This window comes from Ictidomys tridecemlineatus, chromosome 4 (genome assembly GCF_052094955.1).
Source record: "Ictidomys tridecemlineatus isolate mIctTri1 chromosome 4, mIctTri1.hap1, whole genome shotgun sequence".
Classification (NCBI taxonomy): domain Eukaryota; kingdom Metazoa; phylum Chordata; class Mammalia; order Rodentia; family Sciuridae; genus Ictidomys; species Ictidomys tridecemlineatus.
The window spans coordinates 158478999-158499407 of NC_135480.1; the positions used below are offsets into that span (position 1 = coordinate 158478999).

The 20409-nt window shown below is 38.2% G+C and overlaps 1 protein-coding gene across 14 annotated transcripts in view; it reads right to left on the reverse strand.

The window, feature by feature from the left end:
- Positions 1–20409, reverse strand: part of Bnc2 (basonuclin zinc finger protein 2) — a 413108-nt gene that overhangs the window by 105747 nt on the left and 286952 nt on the right. For all 14 annotated transcript variants that reach the window (XM_078047672.1, XM_078047668.1, XM_078047669.1 and 11 more), the window contains one exon: positions 12136–12371. In XM_078047672.1, coding sequence (XP_077903798.1) covers positions 12136–12371 — 236 coding nt within the window. The remainder of the gene's footprint in view (positions 1–12135; positions 12372–20409) is intronic.

Sequence of the window (20409 nt, forward strand, 5' to 3'; positions counted from 1 at the left end):
CCAAGTTTCAACTAGATGTCTGAATATTTTTCTTTATTAAAAATTAATTTACAGAGTAAGAGAATTTTTTTTCTGCATCTGATTCTCCTACCATACAACTATTTACTACCCTATTATTTTGTAACTCAAAGGCACACAACCCAGAATAACTAGAAAGTACTCTGAAATTTTCAAACTTGCAGAGGAGGTTTATTGCAGCAAATTTTTGTACATAAAACTTTTGCTTCAGGAAAACACTAGAAATTTAAATAAGGGCAATTCATGGCTAGAGAAACATTTCTATCCATGTACTGAAAATAATACAATCATTATTTAAACATTCTATGCTCATGCTTTTCATTAATATAGACTTACCTACTCATTAATTTGAAATGCTAGTGTTCTCTCATATCATGAATAAAAGTACGTACAATACAGTAGTTTTACACATGAGCACATGGATCTCATATCTACAAAATTAAAGCTGAGAGTAGTATCTGCTCCCTGCTGACACCAAAAATTACCTAAAACTTTGATATACAGTAAACCAAGTATTTCTTAAATCCTTAAATAATTTCAGTTTCTACAGTTTTTCAATAACCTTATTTTAGAGATGGTCCTTTTAAGACATACAAGCATAACTGGCTACAAAAATGCACTGTAAAGAGGGCTAATGGCCTTGCTTAATTAAAATGTAAAACTTCAGCATCTTAAACTCCATTTATATGATCGTAAGGGAGGCTTCAGTGAGGCACTCTCTTGACAAGAGCATTCAGATTGCAGAGAAGGCTACAAAGGCGTTAATGACATTTACCCCCTAATAAGAGCTGTTCACACTTCATGGTTTTTCCTTGTTATTGCTCAGGACAGACACTAGCACCTCATTGAAAGATCAGTGCTGCAAGGGAAAAAGGCCCCCCGAGACATCTCAGACTTGAGGAAAAGCACTAAATCAGGTGATGCTACAAAGATGACACGCTTGATTCTCAAGGGTTCTTACTCACCCTGTGGCCATGGATTTGAGACAGTTAGCACACAGCCAATCAGAGCCCTCCCCCTCTCCCAGAAGACTGGGCCATCCTCCTCTGCAGCAGGCAGAACTAAGGGCAGTGAGGAAAGAAATAAACTTCCTTCAGGTGCCCTAGGTCTGGCAGGATCCAAATGTCTTGTACTGCTCTCACTTAATCTCCATCGATGTGTGGCTGAATGAATAACACACTGACCTTTTCACCTAAGAGACCACAATTTGAATCCAGCGGAAAGTCGCCAGAGGATCAATGGACAGAGACACTCATATTTTAAAGCAATAAAGCACTACAAGAAGGGTAAGGGGGAGAAAAAAGTTTTTTTTTTTTTTCACCGTGGTTTTGGCCACGGATTCAACCCGACTTCCCTGGCTCAGCTATTATGAATCGGAACCCTGATTTAGAATTGAAAAGCTCCCAGCACTGCCCCTATGGATCTCAAAATCTGGCACAAACCCATAGCTACTGCAAGACAGACATTCCCTCACATGTCAATACGTGGAACAGCAATCCTGGCTGGTGATGGAATGATGGCTGATTCAATGGAACATACTCAGCATGAACTCTAATTCTGGCAGAGATGACAGCACAGAGACAAGTAGCTTTTAATTACTCTTTCAAGAGGAATTCAAACGTATTTGTTGTTGTTCATTTAAAATTTCTAAACAGGCCTGCAAACTTTTTAAAGAGGCAAATGAATGAAGCAATTTAAGCTACTGGTGCTTTAATTTTGTGTCTTCTCAATAAATCATAAAATAAACAGATAATATATGTTAACAGGTAGTATAGAGCAAAAGCCTATGGGTTGTTCTGTTTTTTTTCTCTGAAGTCTGGCCTAATACAACCATGAGCCAATGTTTTCAGGGGTCTGTGTCCCAAACCTTTTCCTATTTACCCTACTAAGGAATTGTGAACATAGCCTTCCTTCAAAACTATATTCCAGAGGACACAGTACGCACCCGTCTCTGAATTACCACATTTGCTCAACACTATTTTTAAAACAAAACAAAACAAAAATCCACAGCAGGAAAAGCACATTAAAATAAAAATAGAAAATACAGTAACCACATTACTCATACTAACTCGAAGGCTGCCTCTGACACTATCATTATGGCTTTGTTAAAGAGAGAAAATTACACGAGAACAAGGAAACCAGGGTAAAGTGCTTCCTCAGACAAAGAACGTTTGGTTCTCAAAGTCTCTGAAAAACACTTTTCTGGGGGCTCTAGGTAAGAATGGCACAGTGAACAAGTGCTGGATGGAAAATGCTTTCTACCAGGATTTCGTGGTCTTGTTTTGGGTCCTTATATATTATACATCACTGTGGTCATGCCAGACAATCCACTGGCCAAATGCAAGCTCAGCACTGTCCAATGTACTTTCCAAGTCCCCAATCCCAATTGTCCCTGAGCAGAGGGAAAGAAAGGGAGAAAAGGAGAGTAAGGGATGAAGGGAAGGTGCATAAGCACTAAGCAGGTCACTCAGTAGCCACCAAAAAAATGAGAATACTTCCTAAACAGCAACAGGATCACAACGGTCGAATACCTGTTGGATAAGTCACTGGTCAGTTACCTACCTTTTTAAGTCTCAGGGTTTTTAGCAATAAACACCAGGTCTGTGAACCATCAGAATCTCTAGTCCCTTCCCTTAGAAAGGAGTGGTGATATGGGAATCTCAGGTGATTCATAAAGAGCTTCAGATCAACAGGCCAGGGCCTGGACTAACCACGTCCACCAACACCACATTTCAAAGCCGCTCCACGAGCCGAAGTTCAACTTCCCCTATAAACTTGTTTGCACCTCTTTCCAACACAGCATTCTTCCTATAGGGAAAAATACTTGTTCCATCCTTTCTACTGAGTAACAATATCCTTCTTCTTCCTTAAGAATCTTCTCTTTCAACAGGTCGTCATAGACTAATTCAATTTGGCACTGGTCTCTCTGATTCTACTAGCAAATGGATTGGCGTACGTTCTATTTTCCAGTTGCTATTGGCATTATGTATGTGGCTATCATACATGAATCAAACAAATGTATCTTTATGTATGTTTGTCCCCATCTGTATGGACTTAGCAAAAACTTCCAACAACCCACACAGATCCTAATCTCATTTTCTACTTTTCATAGCCCTTCATTTCATATACCAGTACTGGAAATGTAGGCCATTCAAAAGAAACAGATTGTAGGCACTAGAAAGCCTTTCACTGATTCTTTGCTACCGTCATAAAAGACTTCAGTTACTAGGCAAGCCCCTCTCTTCTGCCAAATTGGGAGACACATTAGAAATGAATTGCAGAAGTAGAAACTTCACAAAGCTTCTGGTGCTCTAGAAAACCTAAGGAAATGTGGGCAGGCACTGGGAGACTGATCCGCTTAAGGAATTTAATTTATGGCACTCAACTATGAGTCTAACACATTGCTTCCCTTCATCCTGAAAACTTCCCTAAGAAGGTACCAGCAGGAACAGGAGGCTCCTGGACACTGTGTACTTTTGCAGGGCTAAAGAGCTAATTGGTGGTAGACTTGAGGTTTAAACTCAAGTTCAGAAGCTGTCCACTTCCAGTTCAACAAAACACATTCAAGAGTGCTGCTCTGGAAATCATGTGGTTTAACAGGTGCCCAGAGGATATACATTTCAAGGAAAGCTGAGCTGGTCTTATCAAATGGCTATTGGCCAGCAAGAGGTGGACTTGCCTCTGCTCTTCCTGGAGAGAGCAAAAGCCCCTCTCGGTGCCCCATACACACAAATCCTACTCCAGCAGTCACTGCATTCCATTCTGGAATGTGGTAAGCTATCTATTTCTATTTCACAAGGGTAAAGGGAGGAATATTTTCATTCTAACCCTGAGCACAAAACATCAAGCTACATCCTTGGATCTAAGGTGTTTATTTTCATTGCCTCTCAACTAGAGCTTTGGCAAGGGATTCAAAATCCCTGTATTCCACTTCCAGCTTTGGGTCTGCCTGAGGCCTTTAGCCATGGTAACTTTAAAACTAGGGATAATAGTCTCTGAAACTCTCACTCTAATAGGGAGGTTAGGAGGTTTGCCAGAATAATGTTTGTAGAGTGGTCCAAGTACTCTGGAAAACAGACATTATGAATATGATACACTGCCATAAACCATCTATCTCTGCCAAAGACAGAGGGCTCTTCACCATTCACACATGTGATCCTGCCCTCCAGGAAAAGATTCACAAAACAGTGACAGGATGTGTGGACATGTTTCCTACGTCCTTGGGGTAACAATCTAACCTTTCCTTGGGTGCCCAATACTCCCTCCTCTAGGCAAATGCTCTAGGTCATCTCTAAACTCTTGTGCTTTTCATCATAAACTTCCCAGCATTTGTTTACTCTTGTCTGGCTCATTAGAGTGTGGGCTTTCTATGAGCCTGCTTTGGTGTACTCAACACATATTCATTCATCAATTCAAGGGTCACCTAAAAGAATTTATGCCTCCGTCCTTCGTCCTTTCTTCTTTCTACTTTAGAAATTTCCTAAAGATCTGTGAGGTCAGATAATATCTTAAAAAGGTGGCCTATTTTATTGATTTATTTTTCATCACTGGGAATCAAACCCAGGGCCTTGTTCATTCTAGGTAAGTGCTCTACCACTGAGCTATACGTCCAGCCCTTACATATTTTTAAATATATTTTATTTTATGCAGTGGAGTGAAAGCCTAGTTACTCTAATCATCTCAATGAATTCATCAAATACTATTTCATTCTGTGCTCAGGGATTAGAAAGAGCAGTGAAACAGAGAACTACAAAGGTGATAAAAATAATATCATATGTAGAATAATAAGTCATTATGTAAAAATGCACACAGGCAAAGGCAAGCACTCACCAGTACTAATAAAGAGTGCTATGAGCTGGAAATGCACTAAATACTTCAGAAATATAATTTCATGTGATTTTTATACACGAAGAAACATGTTCAAATATGTTGTCTCTCTTAGGTAACAGAGCTATCAAAAAAGGTAAAACAAAGATTTATATCCAAGTTTGTCCATTTCCAAAACCCAATGTCTCTGTCACTACAATTTCTTGCCTCTCAAATGTTTTCAAACATGTTTGTAGGTACAAACGTGTATACAGGTTTGCATGTATGCGTGATTTGTTCACGATCAAATAACAGCTTCGCTTTTGCCTGACTAGTTGGAAAGGCATTCTGTTCTAAGAGGTAAAGAGAAATACGGAAATCCAGGATTTAAGGCTACTTTATAAACAGAGTTCTAAAATGACCAATAAAAGGTGGGCAGTAGTCTGTAATGGTTTATCATCACCTTTGCATCATCATATTAACAGTAAACACTGGCTGGAGACATAGCAAATAGCACTGCTCAACACTTTATATGCATCACCTTATTTTATCTTCACAACAAAGCTATGAAGTACTGTTATTATCCCTGTTTTACAGGGGAGGGAATTGAAGTAAATACAGACATGGCCTGATTTCACACATCTGGTAAGAACTGGAGCCAGGACTCAAACCCACGAACCTGCCTTCCCACATGACTCTGCTGCATTAAGTTCTCCGGATCCGACTACAGAGACGGTATAATTATGGCCAGGCCACCACACTGAGTGAGCACAGACCCATGCTCATCTTCCACAGTGCAAAGGTGAAGCTGAGAGTGACTGCCCAGCAGACGTGTTCTAGCTTGGTCAGTCATGTGGCCCCACTGAGACTGAAGCTTTGATCAGTCACCAGAGGGGAAACATGCCTCTCACCACTGTGGGGCCTGCGCCATGAAAGTGCCCCACACAGAACCTTCTGCTGCTACGACGATGGGAACCTGAGACCTCAGAGAAGGGAAAAGCCATAAAATGTGGCTCTAAATCATGTCTATTCAAATTACCTCTCGAAGGAAAAATGTTGACTAGTCTTGTTAAGAGAGAAACAAACTCCTATTGTGCTAGGCCACTAGTACGTCAGGGTTTATGGAATAAAATGTATGTTCTTCTTGATATTAGGTACTAATGCCTAAGATGTATTTATTATCTTTTTCTAAGCATTTGACATCTGCAGAGATACACATTTAGCTTCTGATATTTCCCTGCTATCACTAGCCAAGATTTAACCTTATATATAAATACAGTGAAAAATACCGATTTACTGAGTTCACAGCACACTTTTCATCTGCATTATTTCATCATCTTTAGGCACACAAGGCAAGAGAAGCCGAAAAAGTTATACCATTTTTAAAGATGAAAAAGTTGGCTGACAATGAAAAAGCTGTCTATACCTCAACAATCAGTGGCAGAACTGGGACTTTAATACAACCTCTTCTTGTTCTTTTTGGTGCTGGGGATTAAACCGATGGCCTCATGCTAAGCATGAACTCTACTGCTGGATACACACCCAGAGCTAACCCAATCTTCTTATTCAATATCCAGTGCCCTTCTGCCATCCAACCTTGATAGCTTTTATAGCCTGAAAATAGCTATTTAACCACGCTTCTACCCCCTGCACACAGTACAGTTGAAATCTTATTAGTTAGGTACAAAAACTTGTTTTTATACTCATCTGCAAAAGACACGTATTCATGGAGAAGGAAGCCAAAGATTAGAATTTACAATGCAACATTAATGATAAATACAAGATCTGGGGAATGTTGTAGCCACATAGATAAGAGAATAAGAGCTAAGATAACCTGAAACAAAACAGAATATCAGGAGATAGCAAGAGAAGGAACATGGTAACCAAATTTCACCTAAGGTCACTGAGTAAAAAAGATGTTAAGGTAATCATTAATTCAGGATCTCAGGCCTTCCCTCTTTCTCAAACCATGACCTCAGAATCTACAAGACTCTCACAGATTACCAAGATATCTTTTAAAAATGTAATCTTAAAAAAAAGAGAGAGAAAGAAAGAAAGATCAAACACCCTCCCTAGAGTCAGAGACGTAAATTCAAGTCAGATTTCAAAATTTCATTTGCCTAATATTTAAAATATGCTATTATAAGCCAAGCCAGTGCTAGAAATCACATTGCAGCGGTGAACAAGAACTATGAGGTTTTTCCAGCCATGGTGGCACATGCTATAATCCCAGCAACTCAGGAGGCTGAGTCAGGAGGACCTAAAGTGCAAGGCCAACCTCAGCAACTTAGTGAGACTGTTTCTTAAAATTTTTAAAAATAAAATAAAAGAGGGTTGAGATGTAACTCAGTGGTACAGTGCCCCTGTGTCCAATCCCCACTACTGCCACAAAAGGCGGGGGGGGGGGGGGACGGGACAGACAAGGGGCGGGCTGGGGTTGTGACTCAGTGGCAGAGTGCATGCCTTGCACATGTGAGGCACTGGGTTCAATACTCAGCACCACATAAAAATAAGTAAAATAAAGATACTGTGTCCATGTATAACTAAAAAATATTTTTTTAAAAAAATGGTTCTTAGTTTCAGGAAGTTTACAGTACATCAACTGTGCCAGTCAGTGATGTCTATGATCATGGGAAAGTCACCTGACACTTTGGGCCTCAACTATACCAAATGTTAATTGTTTGGCAACAAATGAAAGCAGAGTATAAGGGTATTCAAAGAACAAACTTATGTGAACTTGCTCCACAAAGGCTGTTTAAATATAACTGTTTGCTTAATATTGATGTTTTCTACCACTGATACCACAAATCACTTATTCTATACCGAGTGCTAGCTAGGAGGCATGGGAATCTTGGCTTCTTACTGCTCTCAATAGCCCCACCACCATCAGTCCCAGAGAAGGCTCCAGAAAGTCCAAGGACCCTTGGACCAATTGAAGTTGTTGGGTCTTCCATGAGTCATGGTGAAATATCAGGTCATACCAAGTTAAACAGGGTTCTTCACCCATTCATTTAGCCACATATTCATCAAGTGCCCTGTGTTTGTGGAATTCCCTGGAGGAAAAGCCAGGAGCAACATTTAAAATTTGACTTTACTGATTTGGGTAGGAGCTTAAAGAAAAGTGTCATCAGATAGAGCTACACCAGAAAAGATTTCCATTGGTTCAGCTGGTCCTCTGTAAGGAAGTGGGACTTTGGCTGACACTTAAATAACAAGAAATTACCCATACAGAGAAATAGGGTATACCAAGCACAAGAAACCTTACAAACACTCCAAAGTTGAGGAAATGCTATGTGTGTTCAGGAGCTGCACTTCTCATGAGCTTGGTTTTCAGAATACCTGAACAGGTTCTGTGAATTCTACCAGGACACACTCACCTCAGACTTCCACAGACAGGCAAGTCAGTTGTGTGTTCAAACTGAAAGGAGACGATGTGAAAATCTGATTTTTAAATGACTAAATTCAACAATGATAATCACCTACATTCTTATTTCAAAGATAGGGGAAATGGGGAGAGGTGCAAATTGCAGGACACTGCTTTCACTGGTCATCAATAAATGTACCATGAGAGTCTGACCTGAAGTAAGAATTATTATTTAGTAGCAGAAAAGCATCATACGCTCCTTTATATTTAGATTTTAGCATCTAATTATATATTCCCATTTTTCTTTTGTTCTGGGAAAATTCCCATAATTTACCTGATTTCTTCTATGGTTTCTGAATGAATATGTAGATAAATGCACAGGAAAATACTGGATTTTTTTTTACCTTTAAGATATTTCCTAGATTCTTAAATAATTGTAACTCATCTTCTGCATTATACATCCAACTGGTTAACTTACAGATTACTTAGACATTCATATAAGTGAAAGGCAGTTTTTAATTAAAGACAAAAAACAAAAACAGGATCCTAGGGGCTGGGGTTGTGGCTCTGTGGTAGAGCCCACTTGCCTAGCACATGTGAGGCACTGGGTTCAATCCTCAGTGCCACACAAAAGTGAAATAGAGGTATTATGTCCACCTCTAACTCAAAAATATACCAAAAACATGACATTAAAAAAAAAAAAACAGGATCCTTAACAAATATGCCAGTCTTTTCAATGAATCTCTGTCATCTTCCATTTTCTTTTAAGAACCTCTTCAAAAACAAAAATCATAGCTTTCAAATGGTTTTGAGAATGGCCTAATCCTCATTTTCTTCCATGGCCAAAAACTCAGAATCAGATTATGCATCTGCTATTTTTCCACATTCAAAACTATTTCTGAAGGCCAGCGTAACTGTATATACATAAGGGATGTAGGTTTGGGCCCAGGGAGAGTTAAATTAATATCCTGGCTTGACCAGTTCAACTTACCGTACATCTTCATTTGCCCAGTAACACAATCTATAGCCAACTGCTAACCAAGTCAATATGTGGTAAGACTAACAGCCACCCTAACTTGCCTTGATAATTATTCTCCTTTAACTGACATAATATTCAATATACTGTTGTTGAGAGCAATAATGTTAAAATTGATGCCTTGAGGGCTACAAGACAATTGAGTTTTAGCCAGATAAAATGACTTGTACACTAATAGTGCATTATAGGGTTTCATGGCCTTCAGATGCACATTTTATAGTCTACCTGCACAAAAATGCCATATATAATTATATTCAAAGTCATTTGTGCATACCTTATCATTAGCACATATAATTTTTAAAGTATTGGCTAATAATCAAGTAACAGCTTTAGAAGAAAGGGTTTATTTTTATAGTCTAACTCTTTTTTCTTTTTGAAAATGAGTGTTTTCTCACTAAATGATTGAAAATGGTTTTATGTCCTACAACCTTTTACTTTTTTTCTAACCCAAGCACCATTTCCACAAGGAACAAGCATATTATAAATGTGGAATGACAAAAAGCATCATTTAAATAAAATCTATATTTCATCAATTCTATCAATAAAACAAGACAGAAACTAACTTGGAGTTCCTCTAATAAAAAAAAATCTGATTTTCTGAAAATGTCAATTGTAGACTCTGAAGAACTATTTATATTAAATTTGAGATTTGTAAAAATTTCTATTAATTATAATTTAAGCATCACAATAAATGACAGTGTTCTTTATATATAATATTTTACTCCCAAATGAAAGACTTTATATATGTTTGTTGTTTTTGCTGAATTTTTCTTTCACACTTAATTTCATTTGCAATTTTTTATCTTGAAATTTTGGGCTTTCATTCCAAATAGAAATACAGAGTACATTTTAAAGTACATTTTCTACACTTGACTTAAAGATATGTTGAGATAAAATTAATACCTAAGTAATTATTTAAAGAAAAAAACAAAACCTCTAGTCAAGGCAGGACAGTAGTACCCTACCATAGAAAAACCAGCAGGTTCTATATGGCTGTCAAAATGCTATAGCAAGGTGCTACAGGGTTGTTTTTTAAAGTAAATTTGCAGAGCCATGCACGGATCTAACTGTTCGAACAGAATGACACAATGCATATGCTCCCGCTATCTTAGGCAAAAGGTACATGTGGAACTGACACACAGCACTGATGATACAAGCAGGCATCAGAGTGGAGACAGTGAACATGGTACCCGATTGGAGCAAAAATACTTACAGGTTTTGAATAAAGGAAAGACAGACTGCATTTAAACATCCCTAAGACATTTCTTTCTTCTTGCATGATAAAATTCTTTCAGACATTAGCAATCACGTTGTAGAAATGACTGTAGAAGGATGTGGCACTGTACAGGTCTCAGAGCCAGTATAAGTAGGGATTGTGAATGAAATTGGTCTATGCCTTATTTTTCCTGGCCCCTTCCTCCTGGACCTCATACCCCTTCATCTCCCTCTCCACCCAGGACTTATCTACTCATAATGCCCCCCCATCCTGGGGCAAATGAAATAATGGTGTGAATGTGCACTATAAACTGAAAATGTAAAATGTAATAATTATTATTATCACCCTCAACTCATCAGACTTTCTGAGGGTCAAAGTTTCTATGCTTTTCAAGTTGAGGTGCCCACTAAACAAAGATACGACTTTATTCAGAGAGTTGACAGGTTATGTCACTTTCTCATTCTCCACTTCTCTTCACCAACCCTCTTCTGCTCTCCTGTCCTGGCTAAAACCCAGAGGTGCCACACGGGAGAAATGACAGGAATTGGTGTGTTCCGATGACAGGTTAAATCAAGGAGAAGTCTTGAGCTCCCCACCCAAGCTGGCAGCCAGGGCCTTACATGTAACACAGGGTGGTTTAGGTCATAAACATCGTGAATTACCTCTGGCACTACACAATCCTTGCATAGTCAAAAACAATTTTTGTGTATGTGATACCAATCCTACTGGTAATATCTCCAAAGGAAATTACAAAAACCACTTCAGATTCTACCTTCTCAAACTGAGATCTCCTTCAACAGGGGATGGTGCTTCTTCATCATCCAGGGTTGTACTTTTGGATCCAGGGTGTCCCAACATGCTGTTCTCAACATTTACCCCTCAAGGATTGTAGGAAGGCAGAGGGCCATAAAACATTTCAGAGGCAAAGTACACATTGCAAAATGACCCATGACATACTGAAAAAAATAAAAGATGAAGAAAGATGGAGAGGGGGTCCTGGAAGGGATGAAAGGTGGAGGCTGTGGGCCTCCCAGGTAAGCCTGAAGGCCCTGACCAGATCAAAGGTGTCAGTGACACAAAGCAGAGGCTCCTGGCTGGAAGAAGAACAAGTACTGTAAAGACCAAGTCTGTGACCATGTTTTAGAATGTGAAACTTAGAAGGCTATGATGTGAGGGTTGTCTAGTTACACACAGCAGGGAGTTCACATAGGTCACGGTTCCTCCTTTGATTTGGATACAGAAACAATAAATAGTGAGGGTACGTGACAATCAATAAAAACACCAAGCGGCCTGAGTATGAGGAAAAACCCTAACTAAACTCAGATGGAGTACAATCCTGGATTTTTATACGCCCACCATCCACCTCAAAGATCCTATTCTATTAATAAGGGCTCTTACAAGACTTACTCCAGAAACAAGAAAGTCCACTTTATAGGCAGAAAGGGTTGAATTCAAAAGATACAAAGGAACACTAGTCAACAGACCCCCTTTTTCCCTTTCTAATAGACACCACTGAGGTATACTGGTGCCTTCTGGACTGCCATCTTGCTTCCAATGTCCTGAACAGTCTGCTGACCAGAGGAGGGTGTTTGTACCTGGGTTTGTGAGGAAGAGGAAGGAGACCAAGCACACCCAGGGCTCTTACACAACCCTCCAAGAGCTGGTCCAGACACTGGCATTCAGGCCCTCCCCTACCTGAAGGATGTATCCCCGGACGTAGTCCCTCAGAGTCCAGCCCAGGCCATGCAGTATGTGCAGCACTTCCTCTTGCTTCAGGACACTGAAGAGCCGGTCCAGCAGAATCTTTAGTCGCACAGGCACTGCCTGCGTCCCGTAGAGCATCAGGCTGCTGATGTCAAACACCACGTTGGACTGCACAATCTCCACTTGGGTGGGGTGGTACAGGTGCTGCGTGCTGAGCTTATCCAAGGCTGCAGTCGTCCCACCAATGTTCCAGAGGGAGGGGTGGGAATAAAGAGATGAAAAGGACAGAGGAGTTAGATACACAACTGAATGTCATCAGGGCTCCGTTTCTATAGACAATCACAACCATGGATGTCTAAGTGATATTTCCTCTCCTCCTCAATTTTGCTATCTTTCTTTTTTGGATTTGGTGTTCATACATTGCAGACAACAGTAAACAGCAAACACATTCAACTTTCAGAAAGAGAGTCACTAAGAATGTTTTGAAATGACCGGGGCTGGCTCTACAAACCTGAGTGATTAATTTGTCAGCCAAATCACAGCTCAACTCAGGTTTCTGTTGTGTCTACTATTTCTTCAGAAAAAAGGAAAATTATTCCTAACTCATGCTTCAGTAAGAGGAGCCTAACTAATACCATTTTTTTTAAAAAAAATGAGATTCACCTAAATGGTTTAAAGGGGAGGATGAGTGTATTCCTAGGAATAAAAGGAAAGTTAACACCTATGTGGAAGGCTAGAAATTTAACTCAAACTAGCTAAGGGAGATGACCTGAAAACTTAAAGCTTTCCCAATTTCTCTCTTATTCCCCTGTTAGATAGTTTTTTTCTTCACTGGCATGATCTCTGGGAGTTATTTATGGAAAATATTCAAGTCATAATTTAGTCACTTTCTTAACAATTGTGACAAGACTGTCAGATGATAATGAAAACAAATGAGTAAAAATAAAAATCTGGGAAATCCAGCTAACTGCATTAATAATTCTCAACAGAGAAAACTGAGGATGATCATTCTTCAAATAAGTATTTCAATGAAACTAATAGTTCAACAATGGGGCTTTCCTCTTCTAATATCTAAGAAATGACATTTCTCCCTTAGGAGGAAAAAAAAAGCCTTATTAAGTTAAGGTCGTAAATTCTAGTTCTAACCCACATCTGAGTTACAGGAAACCCTACTCCTTATAAATACGATTCATTTTGCCTCAGTTTCTCCAGGGTGAGTGACTAAGATTATACCATATCAACTACGGGACTTAAAGAGATGTTGCCAAGACTAGTAAGATGATGAGTGAGAGCCACCTAGAACTTCTTAAGAGAACACAAAAGGTGCTGCCATTAACTGTCAGAATTATACACATATATTCTTTTTAAAAATGTTTTTAAACATTGATGGACTTTTATTTTACTCATATATTTGTATGTGGTGCTGAGAATCAAACCCAGTGCCTCACACATGCTAGGCAAGAGCTCTACCACTGAGTCCCAACCCCAGCCCACACATATATTCTTTAAGAGATTAAAAGAGAGAAAAATGTATACCTGAAAGATGGCCATCTAACCTCTGGAGTCAGGCAAATGGATACTGAAGAACATCGTGGCCCACATCACAACTACATCTGAGAGGACCTCAGTGTCCTTCAAATTCTAAGCTATAGCGTGGCCTCTCTCTAGTGCTTCTCCTAAAACCTCACCCTGTAACAGTATGAGCAACAGTATGTGTACAATCTGAGCAACCCCTATTTTAACATACCAGTATCAGCACATAATAATAGAAGAATTCAAAAGCACACGCACACAGGTTTTTTGGGTTTTTTTTAGTATTTCTAATGTATTTTTTCAGAACTCCTCCTCCACTCTCGTTTCCTCCTGACTTGTGGTCACTGGAGAGTTCATGTACTCTTGATAAATTGCTTTCTTACATCCACAGTGTAAAGGCCCTTATCATTTACCCGCTGGCTTCATTCAACACATTTACTCCCAGGAATACTTTGTCAAAGAGTTCGGGTTTCCTCATACTTCATTTCTTGCAGCTGATTTGTCTGATCTTTCCTATTCTAGTGGTTAAGTCAACTTTGAATAAATAGCTTTAAAAATTAATTTAACGTTTGGGAAAGATAAGGGATTCACAAGCCTAGAGATTGAAGTCTTCTCTCACTCCACAGGGCATTTAGGCTGCAAAAACAGCAGGAAAGGGGTATTATTATCCTTGTTCTTCTTCAAGTACAGCTTAACCATGCAGCCTTCTGATGAGTGGCTGATCTGCTTACAGAATCGAGTGATGGATTAGGGGAATTCTGCTCCTCCCCCATTTCACCACTCTCCTGAACCTCACCAAATACTTCTTTGTAAAATACACTGCTATGGCCACAACAACTATGAAACTGAGAGGATTCCTCAGGGGGGAAAAGACAGCACATCCTGGTTTTTAAGAGTGTGTTTGGTACTCTGTGTCTGCATTAAGTGTACACAGGAGAAGGGAAAACTATGTTCCAGTGCTGCAAAGAAAACTGTCACCCCTCTTTCCCAAATCCCTGCAAAAGTCTGGTGGTTCCAAAAGATGAAGAGAACTAAATCACAGAGGGTACAGAAAAGAGTTTAGTCAATTGTAAGAGCACAGGTAAAACAGGTAAGGCAAAAATATTTCCACCAAAACAGTTTTTGGAACTCCAATGAGATATTACCCAATTCTTCCTCATGGTTATATGCTATGTTAGAAAGAAGGGATACAGATATATATTCATAAATATACAGCAGGGGCCAACAACTTATTCTATAAAGGCCCAATACATAGTAAATATTTTAGGCCTGTGGGTCACACATTCTCTTTTTCAACTACTCACCTCTTATGTTACAGCAAGAAAGCAGCCATACATAGGTAAGTGTTCCAATAAAACTTTATTCACACAAACAGGCTACCTGGGCAGTTTTAGGCCCTGATATAGAGATGGAAATGTGGGGCCAGTAATAATGAAAAAGTCCTAAGAGTAGATAATGAAAAAGCTAAAGGGTACAGTGGTGCACCCCTATAGCCCCAGCAACTTCTAGCTACTCTGGAGGCTAAGGCAGGAGGATTCCAAGTTTGGAAACTTTCTCAAAATGAAAGATAAAAAGGGCTGAAAATGAAGCTCAGTGGTAGATTATCCTGGGGTTCAATCCCTGGTAAAAATACACACACTCTAGTTCAGGTAGCGACTGTCTAGAAGATGAATCATAGATGAGGATGTGAACAATAAACTGCTTAACCTGGAGATACCAGCTGTAATTTTCAGCATGATTGTGACAATATTTGGGAAGGTATCCTTGAAGGCACAAAGGCTAAGCAATGACATTTAAGTGTCATGATATCCACAAACTGAACTGGGCTTTGGAGTAATTTCATGATCATCATATATCTGTGGAGCATTTGGTTCTGAATCTTGTAGTGTCAGGAACATGAGTTAGGTCAAAGGGGTGAGAAAGAATCAGGGCAATAACTTTTTCCTCAGGATGGAGTGGGGAAAGATGTCACCTATTTTAATATTTATAGTTTTAAACATTTCCTAAAATTTTTTTATACCCAAAGTGTTACCATGATTCCATTTCCAAATGAAATCTCAACCAGAAGTTGGGTACAAAAAATATATATAAAAGTGAGTTTCTCTTAGTAAAGTTAGAGTGAGTATGGATTAAAGAACTTCCAATTATTTGATACTCCCCTCTTCAACTTGCTTAAGTATCTCACTAGGGCAGACCTTGGAAACATGAAAAGCACTTTTCTATACAGTACGACAAATGTCAATTGTTCTGCCTGCTCTGTGTTCATTCTCCTTCAATCTGGGGATAGAAACTAGAATTCTCCTTAGGAAATTTCTCCCCTCAGCCTTAGAATCAATATTTCATAGAACTGAGTAATATTTAGCCAGTTCTGGAAAACAAGTATATCCCTGCCTCCTGGAATCAAGAATGGTTCAAGAATAGGCAAGTGACCAAAGTCTAGAAAGTGAGACTGAATCCAGGATTTTAGTTAGAAATGCTGAGAATTTCTTCTTTTTTCTCTTAAACTTTTAGCTAACAAATACACATTGAGAATGTGAATCAACTAGGCTACAAAATGATCTAAAAAAAGATCAACTACTCATAATATTAAACAATATTGTTTGATCCAGAAGATACGACAGTGTCTTAGGTTGATACTATCACTAGAATATTCAGTTACATTAAAAAACATAATCCCTCTCTCTTTCCTTGAAATACCATTTCCTTCAGCTACCATTCTCCAGCTGGATAACATGTAATTGTCATGCTGTCAGTGGTTCAACTAAAGGTGCATTAGTTTCAGGCCAAATGCAATTCATAATTTCTGCAATGCCTGGAATGAGGAGTATCCTAAAAAAATTCATATCTTATAAAATATTGACAAAGGGTGATGTTTTCAACTGCATTAGTAAAGAAAAATAATGGTGAGAGAGGCTAAAGGAAATTACTATTTAAGTATCAACTATATGACAGGTATCATTCTAGGAGTTCATAAGTTTAATCTCTTAATTAAAACACAACGCATTACAATTATAACCTATTCCAAGATCACAGGCTCAATGGGGCTAGGTAACTGGTCAAAGGTCACTTAACAATTTCACCACAGGTAAATTCTGTTTGCACAACATGTACAGATAAACAGTAAGAAACTTGCAAGTTTTCATCATGCTGGGAGTCCCTAACTCCCTGAAATCTGGGCTTCTTGCCCATCACTCTGCTGAGGCAAGCATTTCAAAGGTCACCAACACCTGCCTTACTGTGAAATCCAATAGCTTTTTTCCTTCATTATTCTCCATGATCTCTCCATAGCAGCTGACCTTATTGATCATCACTCCCCCTAAGATGCTCTCTTCCTTCATTCATGCATACATTCATTTATTCACCACCACCTATTAACTTATCACTGAGATAGGTGCTGTATGCAGATGAAAAAGTAATTTATGGTGTGGCCTCTGCCTTCAAAGATAGACAGATGCAAGTGATGTAAATGCTGTAAAAAGAGATGGTACAAGGAAGAGAGGGAAACTCTACTGGGAAGGCATTGTTTAGTAAGATAACTAGAGTCAGCAGGTGAGAAAGGAGGTGAGCAACACAGACTGCAGTGCGTCAGAACCACTTGGACTGCCTGCTAAAACAGATTGCTGGGCCATCTCCTCCACAGCTTCTGCTTCAGAGAGTCTGAGATGTGAGCCGAGAATCTGCATTGCTAACACATCTGCAGATGTGTTAGGTGGTTAGGACTAATGAGTGTAAGAGAATGGAATAACCAAAGGACCTTTAAGACTTGAGGCAAAAATGGTTGGAGGTTGAGTCCAAAAAGTCAGATGGGCAGACCCTCAGGAGCTTCAATCCCAAAGGCAAAACTCTGTGGAAAGCTCACAAACTTTTTTGTAAGTTTAGAAAATATCAAACATTTTATAAAATGAAGATGATTTTTAACTTTACACATAAAACTCCGAAAAAAGTTAGGTGATTAAAGCAATAGCTGTCAGCCTGGGAGAACGTGCATGCCACATGCCACACAAATCTCAGTCACAACCCTTTAAGATGGAAAAGTCTCTAGAAGGAGTAGGGTTAAGTTTGAGAAAAGGCACATATTTTTCCCCACACAAATGCCACACCAAAAATCACAGTGTTGAGGGGGAGGGATGGCTCAGAGCCAAGTAAAGAAAATAGAAGATTTTTGCCTTACAACAAAGCTTCAACCAGTGGACTTCTAACTGAGATAGACCTAAACGGAAGAATGCAAAAGGTGCTCCAAGAGTTATGCAGACAAAGGGAATGCATTCTTGGATCATGCGATTCCATATTTACTCTTAAACAGATCCACCTGTGTACAGACCTGCATACTGCATTATGCAGATTATCCATTCAATTTTCTCTTTTGAAAACCAAAATCTTAAAATAAGATAAAAACTGAAATCTTAAAATAAACGTTTTTCCATGGCTTATCTACATGGTGCACTATGTTAGGATGTAAACTCTCCTGGGTGCCAAAATAATTCACAATTTCAATCGCTTTGATAAGGCCTCCTTTATTGATTAATAAAGGCTCTTCTCCTGCCTGACTCTACATAATCAAGTAAAAGTGCAAGGGAACCTGACATTGGGGCCTATGTTAGCGCATCCTGAGTTCAGAAACAACATAAAATGGGACAATGGTAATGAACTCACCTCTTGCATTCCTGTCCATTTTAATAATATATACTCTTTAGAATGCATCTATGGGATCAAAGCAAACGTGCCCAATAATGAAAATGGCCTCCCCTTACCCCCGACATATTCAAAGATAAGCAATTCTTTTCAACTCTTCTCAACTTCATCCCTAGAAAGTGTCATCACCTGAGAAGAAAAGGCCCTAAGCACATATAAGCAATACCTATCTTTTAAATTCAGTTTGAATATTATCCTGGACCTATAAAATTTGTAAGACACACTGGATATAAACCTGTGGATAGAAATTTCACATGGTTTCTTTCAGAACCTATATGTATCTTTTGATAAGACAGTATATACCATGTAATCAAATAAAATAAAAATATTTATTTTAGTTATAATTGATTATCATTTTCATCATATAAAAATTTGAATATCTTCTACAGGATTTCTATTAATAAAAATAACAAAATAATAATCTAAATGTCACTTATTTTTAGCAATATAAATTCCTCTTACATTAAGTACATACAGTTTGATTACGAGGTCTATTAAAATTAATGTTTTACATGACTGTTATCTGATTTGTTTCTACAGTGCTATGTGCTCCACACATAGAACCTCATTTAGTGAAATAGTATTGCGATTTCTAATAATTCCTTGCTTATTTAAGTTACACATTATAGTACTTCACACATAATTAATAATAGCATTTCTATTATAAACTGAATAAGTGTACTTGTGTTACAATATTCGGGACTCCTTTAATAATTTATCAGACATGATGCATTCCATAACTTACTGATATGTTTTTATAATTTTTCTCAAAATTCATATTAATATATTTATTTGACTTGAAACATGAGTTTAAATTTTTCTTTTGATTTTCATTTCTCTTAATTTGTAAGCTTTATTCTTTTCTGCTTACAGAATTATAACTTTATAAAACAAAAACAAAGACACAAATAAAATTTCACACCCCTCATAAATATGATTATTACTTTAATGTGATTAACATTTGGTCAAAATGGAAGTGTGCTCTTTTCTATCTGACTTTGTATTAAAAATAATTTTATTACATCTTTTAGGTAACATTATTTCACTCATTCAACAAATGCCTCAATCTCCACTAGAATACTCCATGATAAGATCTATTATTTGTCATTGTTCTCCCTTGGTGCTCCAAAGGAACATGACACATAGAGAAGCCCAGCACACTTTGGTTGAAAGGGTGATTATGAACCTACTACATAAAGGGTTCTGTAGTAGGTGCTATGGGGAGGATATAAAAGAAAAGAAAAGACAGTGACTTTGGCTCCATCTGGACTCCAGGTTTTTCTTAGTTGAATAAGGTTGGGGTAATTATTTGTATTATGGGTAGAAAATTTTCTTGGCCAAGGATTTTCTCTGGATTTGGGGGATTTTATTTACTTTTTAGTTTTATTACATTAACATTTACACTATCCTTATTTGCCTTACTACTCGGTAATTCCAAACCTTCTAATGACTTGATGACTTGCATGCAGACATAAGCCAAGAGCAGATATCTTATGCTTAGAGCAGATATCTTATGTTTTGAGCTCCTAACTTGGTGCTAAACTTCATTACAAAATATCTGTATCCTTTATCTGGCTTTGGACTTATGGTCTTTAATATTTTAATAATAAAAAGGCTGGAATATCCTAAAATAAACTGAAGCAAAAAACCCAACCTAACATATCAGCACAAAGGTAAAAAGCTCAATAATATAAAAAAAAAAAACTTTCCAATCATGAATACCATTGAATTATATTTGGTATACAGCTGCCTGTGTAACAAGGTGAAGTTCAAATTTTTCTAATAAAAATCAAGTGGATTTGTCACCTCAATTTGGAAACAAGCACTGGCTTTGCCAATTGGGCCACATAGTGGAAATTTTAGTCAATTAAGATCGCTATGTCTACAGCAGTAAGACAAAACAGTTAGTTAAATTTTTTTTCTTTCTTTTTTTTTTTTTTTGCAGATTCAGCCTTAAAGAAAGCTGAATAATTATTTGAATTATGTGTAGAATTTTTTTTTTTTTGGCCAAGGGTTTTCCTCTGGATTTGGGGAATTTTT